General features: G+C 52.0%; 1 protein-coding gene across 2 annotated transcripts in view; it reads right to left on the bottom strand.

Moving 5' to 3' along the window:
* Positions 1 to 11,641, bottom strand: part of PBX1 (PBX homeobox 1) — a 130,597-nt gene extending 118,956 nt beyond the window's left edge. Inside the window, exons 1-2 of one of the 2 annotated variants that reach the window (XM_069862719.1) lie at positions 11,427 to 11,641; positions 8,986 to 9,059 (exon numbers count right to left, since the gene is read on the bottom strand). In XM_069862719.1, coding sequence (XP_069718820.1) covers positions 8,986 to 9,059; positions 11,427 to 11,617 — 265 coding nt within the window. In that variant the 5' untranslated portion in view covers positions 11,618 to 11,641. The remainder of the gene's footprint in view (positions 1 to 8,985; positions 9,060 to 11,426) is intronic. The other variant, XM_069862720.1, reaches the window with a different exon arrangement.
* Positions 11,642 to 14,144: the final 2,503 nt, after the last annotated feature.

The raw sequence follows: 14,144 nt of genomic DNA, 5'->3' as shown, positions 1-14,144 counted from the left end.
TAGCCGACCCTTTGCAAAGCTCCCTTCAAAATACCATCTCTCCCAGAGTGGTGGAGAACATCCCACTGCCTGCTACTTCCCTACACAAAGCCAAACGCTCTCCTGGAAAGTACAAGCTCAACACAAAACATACTGGAGAGGCTGTGTCCTGTGCTACAAAGTCAGAATTGATGGCTGTGACTCCTTCCAACTCATTTCTTTTTCACTCTGAACTGTGCCTTTTGCCTAGACATTTCCAATAATCCCATTCTTGCAATAATAATTTTGCATGTAAACTTCCCTTCCCAAACGAAAAAGACCAAGTTAAAACACTTGCAGCCTTTTAAAATTAGAGACTGAGTTAAAACGCCAAGCTCAAAGCTTAAAGCCAGAAACAGATCTACCCAGAAACTCCAGGTATTGTATCATTCTTAATGTTTCATCAGAGAATCACTCCAAGGGAGGGGGAGGTGGGGAAGGATGTGTGTAAACAAGCAAACATACACCCACCAGCACCTTGGGTTTTGAAACATTAATGTTGAAATTAAAGGCACATTTCAGAGAGTTATGGGCAGATTCACTTTCATTTTGGCTCCAGCCACGTAAATATCAAATGTCAAAGGAAACGGCCATACTGAATTAAGAGAGAAAAAAATCCCCATGTGGCAGAGACACATCCAGGATCGGGACCACTGGAGCTGGGAAAACAGCAGCGATCAGCGTTGAACACTTCACAACTAGAATTTTTGCCCGTTGGCCTGTCACTGCTAATTTTGCTAAACAACAGCATTCTGGAATTTGAAAATGTTATCAAACCAGGAGAGAAACTTGATTTTCCTCTTCCGATAACGAGGACGGGCAGCGCAGCCAGGCTGGGCCAAATGTGGCGTTACAAAACGCTGCCTGTGAAACCGAAAATGGGCTGTGGAAGGGATGAACCGAGTTTCTGGGCTTGCACTCAGGCGAGACAAAAACGCAGCCACCAGCATTAAGACACGCTGATCCCACTTGCAAAGGCAGCTCCGCGAGGCTGAAGTAAAATGGCAAAGTTATCATTTCAGATTAGTGCGGCTCCTCACAGCGCTGGCTGTTCCAAGGGCTTTCAATGTATCAGTACATTTAAAAAAGGGGGAGGGGGGTCAACACCAACAGCCCGTCAGCTTAGGCCAAGCAAAAAAGCTATTTTGGGTAAGGCTTCTCCTATAAATAAAAGGCTGCACAGGGAGAGGACAGGGACAACATCCAGCTTGCTCAAGGTATCCAAGGAGGTTTGTTACCCATGCTGGCGACCTCCCTGAAACCCCAAGAAGCAGCAGCAGCAGCAATATCGCTCCTTGGAAGCCATCATCTCCACCAGGCTGCTGGTTCTCCTGCCACCTCTCCTGCTCTGCCAGGAAAAGGAGCTGGTAAAGGTGGCCTCCTGCTCCAGCTTGGAGGAAAAAAAAAAAAAGTACAGGGCAGGGCTCACAAACACAAGGCGAAGAGATTTGATTCTTTAGTGCTTTTTTTTTTTTTTTTTTTAAATCGACACAGTTGCAAACCAATTCCAGCCCAATCAATCCCACAGCACCCAGAGAGAAAGCATCGCCCGAGTCCCTCCCCGGCCTGACAACACCACACTTTAATGTATTCAGCCCGCAGCCTCCTCAGACCACAGCTTTCTGTAATTTATCCCTATCTTGCCCACCAGCTTGTATTATTTAAGTCTCCATGGGATGCAACACCTCCCAGACAGTTTTCAGGAGAAGCCACCAACCAGCCAGCCCTCCAAACCATCAGTTTTGGTTTCAAACAATGTTCCCAGCAGATGCTGCCCAAAAGGAACATGGTGAGAGGAAGCATCTCACTGGAAAAGCCCTGATCCCGGTGCCTCTGGAGCACACCAGGAAGGTGACAGCCTGGCAAAGGACCACGTGGCAAATGACCAGAGAGCCCAAAAGGCAGGGACGCTGGCACGGGGACGGCAAGGCAGCCGGTACCCATGCCACGTGCAACCCCAGGCCGGTTGTCCTGGGGCCAGGCACCACTCACCGACAGCTTCACTCACCACAGGGAACACTCGCCAGTCTGACTGGACTGGGTTGGATGCTTGGGGACAGCGAAGGATGCAGAATGAGGCTGGTTTATTAGATTATGGACAGCCCCACGCAAATAGGGCCATATTGATCCGGTCTGCAAACACCTGGCTGGGAATACAAGCAGCCCCTGAGTATACAGAAGCTGCTGGAGATTATTAACCAGATCCATTGCTGTAAATCACATTACCTCCTTCCAAACCCCAGCCCAGTATCGAGTTCCCCTGCGCTACGCGTTGTACAGTGCACATCCCTGCAGCATCGCTTCTCCCGGCCCTGCACCCTAAAGCCCAAAGGCTCAGCCGAAAGGCTTGGAGCCCGGCAGGGGCATCCTGCTCTGGGGTCTGCAGAGCCAGCACTACGCAGCCTGTCTGCCTCACAGACATCCTCAAAAGAAAGCAAAGCACGCGTCACCAGGAGGATGAAACTGTGTAGGAAAACTGCCCCAGGAACACAAGGTGGGGGATGACAACATAAAAGGTGGAAAAAATAAAATATCACATCTCTGGGCACAAACTCACCCCCTGCTCCCACCTGGTATTTTGCACCAGCTGCAAACGTGGCAAGCCATCCCCCTAGTTCATAGATGACAGAGCGAATAGCTCTCCTGCCTCCCAGAGCACCCTGACTCTAAAGCCAGTACGGAAAACGCAGAGTAAAATGCTTAACAGCACATTTCCAAGAGATCACACAACCCTCTGCAGAGCTTCATTAGCAGAGAAGGCAGCAACTCCCGGATCGACGGAGGAATTGGGAAATGAGATACTGAACCAAAGGCAGAGGAGGAATCCCACTTTTCTCCTTTCTCTCCATCAAAATCCCCAGCTCTGATTCAGCAGAAGCCCCAACAGCAGCATAGTCTAGTGTATCTCACTGCAAAAGAAACTGTTTACATTTAAACCACTACCCTGCTCCCCTAAAGAATTGCTGCATGCAGTAATTTCCTTGTGACGGGGAAAAAAAAGAAGCCGTGATGAAATTGTCTCAGAGTTTCTCTGTGTTTTGTTTACAGCCGCTGCCCTCAAACGCAGGGCCAGCACACAGCACGAGAGCCTGCTAGCAGGAATAAATCTAACATTTGAGATCGTTTAGCAAAGCTCTGCTTACAGACAGTCAGCGCTCCAAGGGGGAAATCCCTTTGCAGGTCTCAAATAAGGGAACTTGAACCATTTTTCCCTGGAGAAATTTAGGCCTGAAAGATCTTCCGAGTTTCTCATTTGGAGCTACAAGGCCTGATAACATGATCGCTTTCCCTGGACTCACCCACAACACTTTGACTGCTGCCAAGACCACGCAGAGGCAAGAGGAGATGGACCCGAGGGAGACCCGTGGCAGCAGGGAGGACACCTAACCTTCATGGAAGGGGACGCTCCAGGGAGCTGCGTTATTTATGCACACATCTAGTTAATATACTTTTCTGGCATGCGTTAATTGAACTCCTTCTCTGTGCCTTGCCTGGTGCCATCAGCAGCATCCATAGAGCAAGCTGTCAGCACAGCACCTCCTCAACACCCTCCTTCCCCTTGGACACACGCGTCCAACAGCCACCGGCACCCAAAAGCCGGGGAGGATGGTGCAGGCAATAGGCTGGGACACTTGGAGCATGGGACCTGGGGGTCACGCATCCCCCAGGATCAAACGGACGGGGCAGCGAGCGATGAGACCCAGCAGACCCTCCAAGAGCATCCTCCCGGTCCGCTGCGATCACAGCAAAATTTACCCGACATCAAGCACCTACAGAAAACAAACCTTGAAACAAAAATTAAACAGGCTTATCCCTGTACGCCCCAAACCACGGGGAGTCCCTCAGGAGCAGAAACACCATGGCAAAGCAGGACCTGGTTCCTTCGCAGAGGGGGAGGAGGTGGAGGAAGAGCCTGCTGGCAGCCCCATGCTTCCCACCTCCTCCCCTGGAGTATTGCAGAAGGCCAATTTTGATTAAACTAATTAAGCCTGCTCCGTTCAAAGAGCTCCAACCACATGCTACCAGGGGAGAGGAAGAAAATACAAAATTAAAAAGGAAAAAGAAAACTCTCCTCCAAAGCCATCCATTCCAAGCAGATCCCCAGTGGGCAGCACTGTGCTGGAAGAGGAAAGCCCACAGAAAGGACTCACTGCAGCGTCACAGGTCCAACCCTGAAAACTCTGTGCTCTGGAGAAGGCTGCTGCTCCTCCCAACCACTGGGACACACAGCTCTTGCCCCCAGGGTGACTGGTTTCCATCCTCTCCCAGCCAGTCCCCAGAGGCGTCCACTCCTCTTGCAGCAGGACAGCTCTCCACCAAGCCAAGGTCTCCCAGATGCAACCTTCCCTCCCAAAACATCCCTACCTTCCAGCCCCTCGAATGTTCCTTTCCCTCCTTCCCCTTGAAGGCATCAGGTTTCTGGAAGCAATTAAATGTTGAGCTGCAAAGAGGCTTCCTTAGGCAGTGCTGGAGGCCCTGTTCTCCCAAAAGGTTTCGTTCCCCCCCGAAGCAGCCACACCAGCGACCTGGAAAACCCTGCCAGGCTAGGAGAAAGAAGCATCACCTCTGCCTTCAAAGCCTTTCAACTGGAGGGGGGGAAGAGAAAAAGCAAAGCAAATGCGTCCTCTCCTTTGAAGGGCAGGAGGGAGAGCAGCCGGGTGAGGGACCCCGATCCTCCGGGGCTGGAGACCCAGCACTTTGCTTATGAGTTATTGCAGAAGCATAGAAGGAAACCTTAGGTGCTAGAACTGCCTTGAAATTGAAATCGAGGTGTTTAACTCTCCCCCGCGCCTTAGGAAGCCTCGGTGGAAACAGGGGGTAAGAGGGAGGGGGCAGGGTTTGAAACCCTAGAGAAGGGTCGGGGCGAAAGAAAGCAGGTCACCCCATCCCACCCCACGGAACACGTCATCCGAGGGGCCTTGGGCTTCCCACCCCACTTACAGCTCTGCCCTGCACCCCAAAACCAGCAGCACTGCACACACCACGGCTGCCCCTCTCCCCATGCTGCTTTCGGTGGGGCTCTAGTGGGGAGAGGGGGGAAGAAAAGGGAGGGAGGAAGAAAGAACGAAACCCTATATCGTAATTGCTATATTAAAGAGAAATAGCAGGCAAGAATAATAAGAGAGGTGTCAGAAGTGAAATACAGTAACAGACATTAAAAAAAAAAAAAAAAAGACTACCATTCTGCGATGGGGGTGTTAATTGAACACAGAGCTGGAGAGAACAAAGGGGTGTTAAGGAAGAAAAGAAGGGGAAAAATCCTACCTCCTCCAAAGACCTGATTTGAGTTAAGTTTGGTGAAGATAATGCACGGGGAAAGGCACCTTATACAGCTATTATGTTCTAAAATTAAAAAAAAAAAAAGCCACAAACCCATTATTCAACAATTGCACGGCTAATCAGGGCTGTCTATAAATATTTCACTTCGTAAATCCCCCCCACTGGTGGTATGCACAGTTTCCTTTTAGACCTCAATTCCCTCTACACACAAGGGTGAAGCCGGGGGGGGGAAGAAAAATAAAAATCGGGGGATTTCAGATACCAAGTCAGGGCCTTTTCAAGGAGTCGGATTTGCCTGATGGCCTCACCTCCCCCAAAAGAGCAGAGAAAGTGAAACGATGGGAAAAGCTCTTAAGGAGGAGGAATCAGATTAAATGGTCATATATCCTGCGCTCAGCCTCTCCCCGCCGAACGAGATGGGAGTTGGGGAAGGCTCACAGCTGAAATAGATGCTGCTGCATTTTGACAGCAGATATTTTCCAGTTTGCCATCCAAGGACCCCACGTCTGTGTACGCCTTGCCTGCTTCTTCTGCTTAGCTATTCTGCTCATGCAGAGAGCAGCTTTAAAAAAAAAAAACATACAGAGAGGAGAAAAAAAAAAAAGGGAGGGAAAGGCCATAAAGACAGAGCCCCTACCCCTGCCTTCAAACTTTTATAAATCAGCAGAGCAATTTCCGATTTCGATCCCTATTGATGGAAGAATCGATTGTATTTAGAACAACAATGCCTCCCATTTCCATAATTATTATTCCAAAAAGGCAGCCAGCCATTTGAAGGCAGTCCTGCCCCTTCCCTCTCAACAAAGCGACCAACAGCAAGTGAAAACGCACCAAATGAACGCCGACAACTTATAGGGATATTTAAGCGGCAATTTTTTCCTCCCCCTACATGTTTCTGCTTGGATCAAACCTCTCAACTTCTGCTACTGTTAAGCAGACGTCACCCCATCTCCAGGCTGCAGACAAAAGACAACCTACTGAGCTTTTATCACCATTATTATTATTTTTAAAAGTGTTTATAAATGCTTTAAAAAATAACTGAAGAGCCCAAGCACAAAAGGGAACTCTTTGGCCAATACAGACAGCCTCTTTTCCTAAGAACTTTATGGACACTTTGGGTTTGCTCGAGACAACGTTAACGCTATGAAATATTAGCCATAATGTTGTGAGAGACTGTGGTAAAGTCTCCGTAAGGCTCTGGAGTCACTTAAATCAGGCAGCGGGGTAACCGAACGCACATTTCTGCACATCATAACGCCGGGGGGAAGATGTACACACACACACTTTCAAACACCCACCAGTGACCACAAACAATCATTAGGATTTCAAAGGCAACACATGCAAAAAGCTGGGAAGCAAAATGGAAAGTGGGAAGAGAGAAGTTGGCTCAACTTTAACGCCGCTGCCCACAAGGAAGGGGAAAGCAAACAGAAGCAGGCGGTAACCTCGGCCCCAGAAAAACAAGGCTGGCTCCCTCCGAGCACTGGGTCGGAAAGCAAGAATTGAAAAAAAAAAAAATAATAAAAATCAAAGAAAATAAACCAGAGCCATCTGGCCGTTTGGTTCCTTACGAAGTGTGACTTTTGGGGATGCAGACAGGGAAGAGGGGAGGAGGGCTTTGAATTGCAAAGTAAAATAATTCACTGTAAACCTATCCGAGGGTAGATAAACAACACTCCAAAATCCATCCCAACTCACCCTCTTCGGAGACCTCTGTACAGCGGCCCCATAGTCAAGCGGCTCATGCACAAGAGCAACAAATACAATTTTAAAATATAAGACAGCCCCAGCCCACCCCTGAATATCCTTTATTTTCAGCAGCATATGTTTCCCTACAGCATCTTGCTCAATTTTACTTAGCGGAGAGGAATTCTCACACCCAGGCACCACCAATATATACAGCTCCCCATCTTTCCCAGGTCACAGGGATTTCCCACCAGGCTCGGATCGAGTAGATTCCTCACGTCCTAACTTTGTGACTGCACCGATAGCAAAGCCAAATCAGAATTAATCAATACTCCTGTCAAAAAGTAACCCCCATGAACAACACACGTAGCATCAAATACAGGCAAAGAAAAGGCAAACATTTTCTTTGGCTCACACAAAATAAATGGAGGGAGGCAGGAAAAGAACTTGGTGGCTCCTTTTTCTTTTTTTTTTTTTTTGGGGTGGCACCCAGGGAAAGGCTACAAAACCACCCACAAAATTTATCTCTAGGCAGACTCACATTACACGACGTGAACTCTACAAAGGTTCCCATACTGAACCCACTGCTTGATATGATGGTAACTCCGTAAGAAAGGACTCCCTGGGAAGGTCAGACCCGGCCATGCAGCCGTGAGGAGTTCTGAGAGCCGAATGCCATCGGTAGGTGCTTTGTCTGGGCTACACACTGCACAAACAACGCTTAACAAAGGGCCCCTTTAGTCACTTTATATATATAGCAAGAGTCCAGTAATTGTATTTCCAATCAGCTGCTCACATTAAGAGACTTTATATATATACATATATATATATATTTTTAAGAAAGAAGGAAAAAAAAAAAGAAAGACCCATATTCAGGTTTCTGAAAGCTGTTCCCCTTTTATGTGTAACTATCAATGTATATCAACTGGGTGTGCAATCGTATTTATTGTCGCTTTCATTCATGTCATGCCCTTGCTTATATGGTTTAGATATGAATTATTGACTGTTACAGTCCTTGTTGTAAAAGGGGAGGGGGGGAGAAGTCAAGTACTTTGCAGCGTGCTGAAACACGGCAGCTGGATCGGCATGGAAAAGCCCGCTGATAACTCTGGTTGGCTCAGAAACCCACAGCAGAGACAAATACCCACCCCCGGCACCAAATTTCCATCATTCCCCCCATTATTTTAATTAAAAAAAAAAAAAAAAGATTCCAACAAATAAATAAGCAGTGCATGTTGCTAAATGTCCTTCCCTGAGCATCTGTTGTTTAAGATCACCCTTGATTGATGACTGCTATTTTTTAATTGTTGCTTTTAAAATTTAAATGCCCCCCTGGGATGTGTTATAAGTGTGTTAGTACATGGTAGGAGGTCTGGAAAGTGGGAAACGGCAGAACCAACGCTCTCATGCCATTAGCTTCTTTAGAAGCCTGAGAACACCCCGTGCCATAAAACAACAGTACCCTAAAGTAACTAACAATCTAATATATTGCTTTCACTAAAGGCAACTGACAACTCGCTCTTATGTGAGCTAGCCTGGATGATTGGCAGATGAGAGCATTTTAACCCTTTCTTTAAAGAAAAAGTAAGAAAACTGTACATTCACCTGAACAGCAATAGCAGAAAAATTGCACAATTTCATTTTCTTGGGTCCCCCCGCCAAACTCCGTACTCAGATTTTATTTTTTTTTTCCCAAGCAGTGCCATGTCTTAAAGAAGAAACCAGAGCAAGCAAGAAATTGCAAGGGTTTTGATTTTCTCTTCTCCACAAAAAAAAAAAATAAAAAGAGGCTATACAATAGAAATTAAACCACAATATTTTCTCCTTCCAGACACAAACCGCATCATGCAAGTCCACTGCCAGAAGCATTTAATACCAGCAAGTTATACCTCCCCATTTAAATACTGCTACAGGGGGAGAGGGGGCCACAAACTCGGTGAAATAAAACCTTCAAAGAGCAAAAAGAAAAATAATACAGAAACAATAGCACTTATTTCCTACCTGTTTTCTCTTTGATTTCACACAAGACATTGAAAAGGGCTGGCTTCATTCTGTGGCAGTTTAAAGCGTGTTTCCTGGAAAGAAAGCAAAGAGGGGAGGGTGAGGTTAGGATGTCACCACGAGGAACAACTTCCCAGACCCACGCTGGCTGCTGCGCGGGTGGCACGGGGGACGCGTTGGGGCCTCCTCAGCCATCCCTGCTCGGACCTGAGCGGACGCGCTGCCAACAGCCACCTACCTAGGGCAGAGGAGATGAATTACGCCAATTTAGGAACGGCTTGGAAATTGCCTTTGCCACCGAGCAGCTCCCACCGCCGGCGCGAGCCAGGCGACGCGCCGAGCTGAAGCCAGCAGCTTTCGGGAGCCAAGCTGGGTTCAACTGTCTTATTCAATAAAGAGCGAGCGCTGGGCTCCCTCCATCCCCCACCTCCGATATTAAACCCAGACGTGCCTTATTAGGCTCATCCTGCAAGGCAAAGGGGGAATAACCCCCCTTTGTCCCAGCGCTGGAAACATCCCCTGGTTAGAGCTGTCAATTTGGGGAATCTCAGTGCCCAACTCGGAGCGCGGAAACACACGCATGGGGAGAGGAATCCTTCCCTCTGCCTCCGTGCCCCTTACACCCAGCTTACGGGCAGGTGCTAAAATACAGTTCTCTAAAATTGGGACAGCATTTAAAAACCTGGCTGGCTGCTCCTGGGAAGGGAGGGCTATTCCACACCTTCCTTTTCCCACTCGACTGTGGGTTTTGAGGAAAAGAAAGAGCTTGGGGCTGGGGGTGTTGGTGGCTTCAACTGGCTGGGTTTAAAACACACCATAGAGAAACTATGATTTTATTTTTCCTCTTCAGCCATACGATCATTTAGCCAAGGGTTTAGTTGGATAAAGGGCTGTTGCTATCAGCACCGCGTACGGGATTTCTGTTTACCAACCAAAATTACACGCGGAAGACAATGTGAACATCTGGCAAACATTCACACTACTTACCCCACCACCCACATGTTAATAAGATTTATCTATCTGATGAATTCTCTCAAAGGTATATACCCTTGCAGCACCACAGCATCCCTTTATCAGCACACCCAGATGGGTCCAGACACAAATCACGGACATATGCTGGAGGGGCCCTCTCACACATAAACCCGGCACGTTGCATCCTCCCAAAACTTCATTTTTTCAAAAAGAGAAGAGGCAGCAAAACAACCGTGCGACGGGAGGATGGATGGAGGAAACGCACAGACAAACATCGTCGATAAATACGGCGTGGTTGGCAGCTCAGAATTAAAAATAATAATAAAAACTAGAAAAAAAAAATAAAAAAATCCAAACTATTGTGAGGAAGAGGCTGAAATAGCCCAGCAAGGCAAAAGTCAAAGCTTTCTCCTAGCTCTGCTGTGGCTTTACTGATTTGATTAAGCTAGACTGGATGATCCACGCAGGAACACACACAATTCCTGCAACTTTCCGAGAGCGGATCCCCCCGGCTGCCCGAGGAGAAAGCGATGCTCACCTCCTCCTCCTCCTCCTCCCAGCTACCCTGTCCCTGCAAGAACATCAGAAAATGAAGGCGAGGAGCCCGGCGAGAAGCCTCTTCAGTACGCGGGAGCCACCTCCGAGCTGGGGAGGCGCGAGCTGCGGTTTGGGGGGCGCCTCTCTCCTTCTCCAAGTTCTCACTGAGCGAGTTTTGGGGCGGTTTTTCCCCAGAACAATGTATTCCAGCGATTCTGCCCCAGCTGGGGTGGGGGGGGGGGGCACCGCACCTCGCGGCTCTGCAGCCCAGAGAGGATCCCAACCGCTCCCCAGGCCCTTCGAGGCAACTTTTTATTTGGTTTGATCCCTCCAACCGCGCTTTCAATTCGGGGATTTCTTTTTTTTTTTTCCTTCCCTCCTTAAACTTTTGCTTGGAGGGTGAGCGGTCGGTTTGCTCTCCCTGCGGCCGGGGGCGATGCGGTCACCGGCTTCTACAGAGGGTTTTTTTAATTATTATTTTCCTTTTTAAATACCTCCGCAATTAAGGAAAACAAAGAAAAAGAAGAAAGCTTCTACGTGCGTCCTCCAAGCGTGAAAAACCACGACCTTAAAGAACACTACAGGGCCCTAAAACAAAAAAAAAAAAAAGAAGAGTATTAAGCTCCCTAAGAAAAATGGAGCAGCAGTTTGGGTGAGAGGCACAAAGCGGAGCCCCCCGCTCCAAGAACCTTCCCAAAAGAGACGGAAAACCAGGCCGAGCTGAGTTTGGGACCCCCGGGGGCGGGGATGAGGCTGGAGCGAGGGGGGAAGAGCCAAGAGGCTTGGGAGAAAAGGGGAAAGAAAAGGATCCCGGCCTCCCCTTCCCCCCCACCCCCCCCAGCTCCTCGGGAGCAGGAGCCCCCGGCCCCGCACAACAAAGGCCGGGCCGGGGCGGGGAGGGGGCGCTTCCCCGAGCCCCCCGGAGCTCTCACCTGGCCTGCGCCTCGTCCAGGCTCTGGTCCGTGATGGTCATGATCTGCTGTAAGATGTCCCCGATGTCCTGCTTCCTGCCGGCCTCCCCCTCCGCCCCGCCCGGCCCGTCCGGCATGTGCTGGGACAGGCCCGGGTGCCCCGGCATCCCCACCCCGCCGTGCGAGTGCATCAGCCGCGGCTGCTCGTCCATCGCCGGCCCCCGCCAGCGCCCGGGCTGCCCGCCTGCCTCCGCGACCGCTTTTCTTGCTCGCTTTCTTCTTCTTCTTTCCTCCCCCCCGCTGCTGCTGCTGCTGCCGCTGCTGCTGCTACCACCACTCCTCCTCCTCCTCCTCCCCAGCCTCTTCCTCCTCGCTTTTTATTTATCCTTCACGCTGGCGCCCGGCTCCGCGGCGGGGAGGAAGAGGAGGAGGAGGAGGGAAAAAATACCCCCCCAAAAAAAAAAGAAGAGAGAGAGAGAGAAAAGAAAGGGGGAAAAAAATCCCTTTGGCTGCTGGAGGAGGAGGGAGGAGGGAGAGAGTGGAGGAGGAGCAGGGAGGGAGGAGTGAGGCGAAGAGGGAGGAGGAGGGGGTTCCGGGGAAGGGAGGGGAAACGGCGGCGGCTGCGAACGCCGGGCGAGCCGAGCCCCGCGCCCGGGAGGCGGCGGGCAGGGGCCGGGGCTCGGGGGGAGGCGGCGCCCGCCGCGCCGAGGGCAGCGCCGGTGGGCGGGGTGGGGGGAACCGAGCAGCTCCGAACTTTCCCTCCAGCGCCGCCACCGCCGCCGCCTCGGGGCTCGCTCAGCACCCGGCGCCCCCCGCCCCGCGTCCGCCGGGCCTTTTGTTCGGCTCCGGACGCCCCGAACTGGCGCGGCGGGGCCCGGGGAGGGGTGGGGGGGGGGGCGAGGACGGGAGGAAGGGGCAGCCGCCTCGGCCCGCCCCCGCGCGCTATTGGCTGCCGCCGCGCTGGCCCCGCCCCCCACGCCCGCCCTCTCGCTCCATTGGCTGCGCCTCGAGTTGGCTCCGCCCCTTAGGCCCGCCCGCTCGCTCCATTGGCTGAGCCTCGCCTTGGCCACGCCCCCCTCGGCCCGCCCCCGCGCCATTGCGAGCCGCCGCGCTTGGCCACGCCCCCCCGCGCCCGCCCCCTCGTTCCATTGGCTGCGCCTCGCGCTTGGCCCCGCCCCCCAACGCCCGCCCCCTCGCTCCATTGGCTGAGCCTCGCGTTGGCCACGCCCCCTCCTCCCCGCGGTATGGCGGCCCCCGCCCCGCCCGCCCGTCAATCTCCGGGTTCAGAGCGGCGGACGGGGCCGCCCCGGCCTTAAAGGGGCCGCGCGCCCGGTCGCCGTGAGGGCTCTGAGCTGTGTCCCCCAGCCCCAGGTGGCCCCCGCAGAATCATGGAATGGTTTGGGCTGGAAGGGACCTCAAAGCCCACCCAGTCCCACCCCGGCCGGGGTGGGACTGGGTGGGCTTTGAGGTCCCTTCCAGGGATCACAACCTGCCCCTCTCCAGTTTATCCCCATTGCCCCTCGTCCTGTCACCACAAGCCTTTGTGAACAGCCCCTCCCCAGCTTTCTTGCAGCCCCTTCAGCTACTGGAAGGTCGCTATAAGATCTCCTCAAAGCCTTCTCCAGGCTGAACAACCCCAACTCTCTCAGCCTGTCCTCATAGCAGAGGTTCTCCAGCCCTCTGATCATCTTTGTGGCCTCCTCTGGACCTGTTCCAACAGCTCCATCACCTTCTTATGTTGAGGGTTCCAGAACTGGACACAGCACTCCAGATGAGGTCTCACAAGAGAGGAATAGAGGGGCAGAATCAACTCCCTCGCCCTGCTGGCCACGCTGCTTTTGATGCAGCCCAGGACACAGTTGGCTTTCTGGGCTGTGCGCACACTGCTGGCTCATGTTGAGCTTCTCATCGACCAGCACCCCCAAGTCCTTCTCTGCAGGGCAGCTCTCAATCACATCATCCCCCACTGAGTACTGGGGATTGCCCTAACCCAGGTGTAGGACCTTGCACTTGGCCTTGTTGAACCTCATGAGATTCTCATAGCCCCACTTCTCCAGCCTGTCCAGGTCCCTCTGGGTGACATCCCATCCTTCCAGTGTGGCACCTGCCCCACTCAACTTGGTGTCATCTGCAAACTTGTTGAGGGTGCACTCGATCTCGCTTGCCTAGATCATTGATGAAGATATTAAACAGCACGGGTCCCAGTACATACCCCTGTGCCCCTCAGCCCCCTGTTGCCCCCTTGGAGCTGTTCCCTTCAGCCTTCCTGCTGCCCTTCAGCCCCCCACTCCTCCCTCAGACTCCTCTCAGCCACCCCACAGGCTCTGCTCAGTCCCATGTTCCCCACCTCAGCCCTCCTGCCACATTCCAGCCCCTCGTTGCCCCCTGAGCCCCCCTTGCCACCCCGCAGGCTCTGCTCAGCCCCACATGCCCTCAGACCTGTGCCCCTCAGCTTTCCTGCCACCCTCGGGGTCCTCTCAGCCTTCCCACCACCCTGCAGCCCCCTCTTGCCCTCTCAAAGCTTTTCCCTTCAGCCTTCCAGCCATCCTGCAGGCTCCCCTCAGCCCCTGGTGCCCTCTCAGAGCTGTGCCCTTTCTCCTTTTCTTGACCAACAAGCAGGACCCGACCAAGGACATCACGCAGGCTGGTGGTGTCACATCCCACACCTGCCGGAGGAGCTCGCAGAGGTCCCAAGGCCACCAAGACTGCCGCGCAGATCTACAGGTTATGGCATCCCGG

The sequence above is a fragment of the Phaenicophaeus curvirostris genome, chromosome 8 (assembly GCF_032191515.1).
Source record: "Phaenicophaeus curvirostris isolate KB17595 chromosome 8, BPBGC_Pcur_1.0, whole genome shotgun sequence".
NCBI lineage: Eukaryota > Metazoa > Chordata > Aves > Cuculiformes > Cuculidae > Phaenicophaeus > Phaenicophaeus curvirostris.
This window is presented reverse-complemented; position numbering and strand designations above follow the sequence as displayed.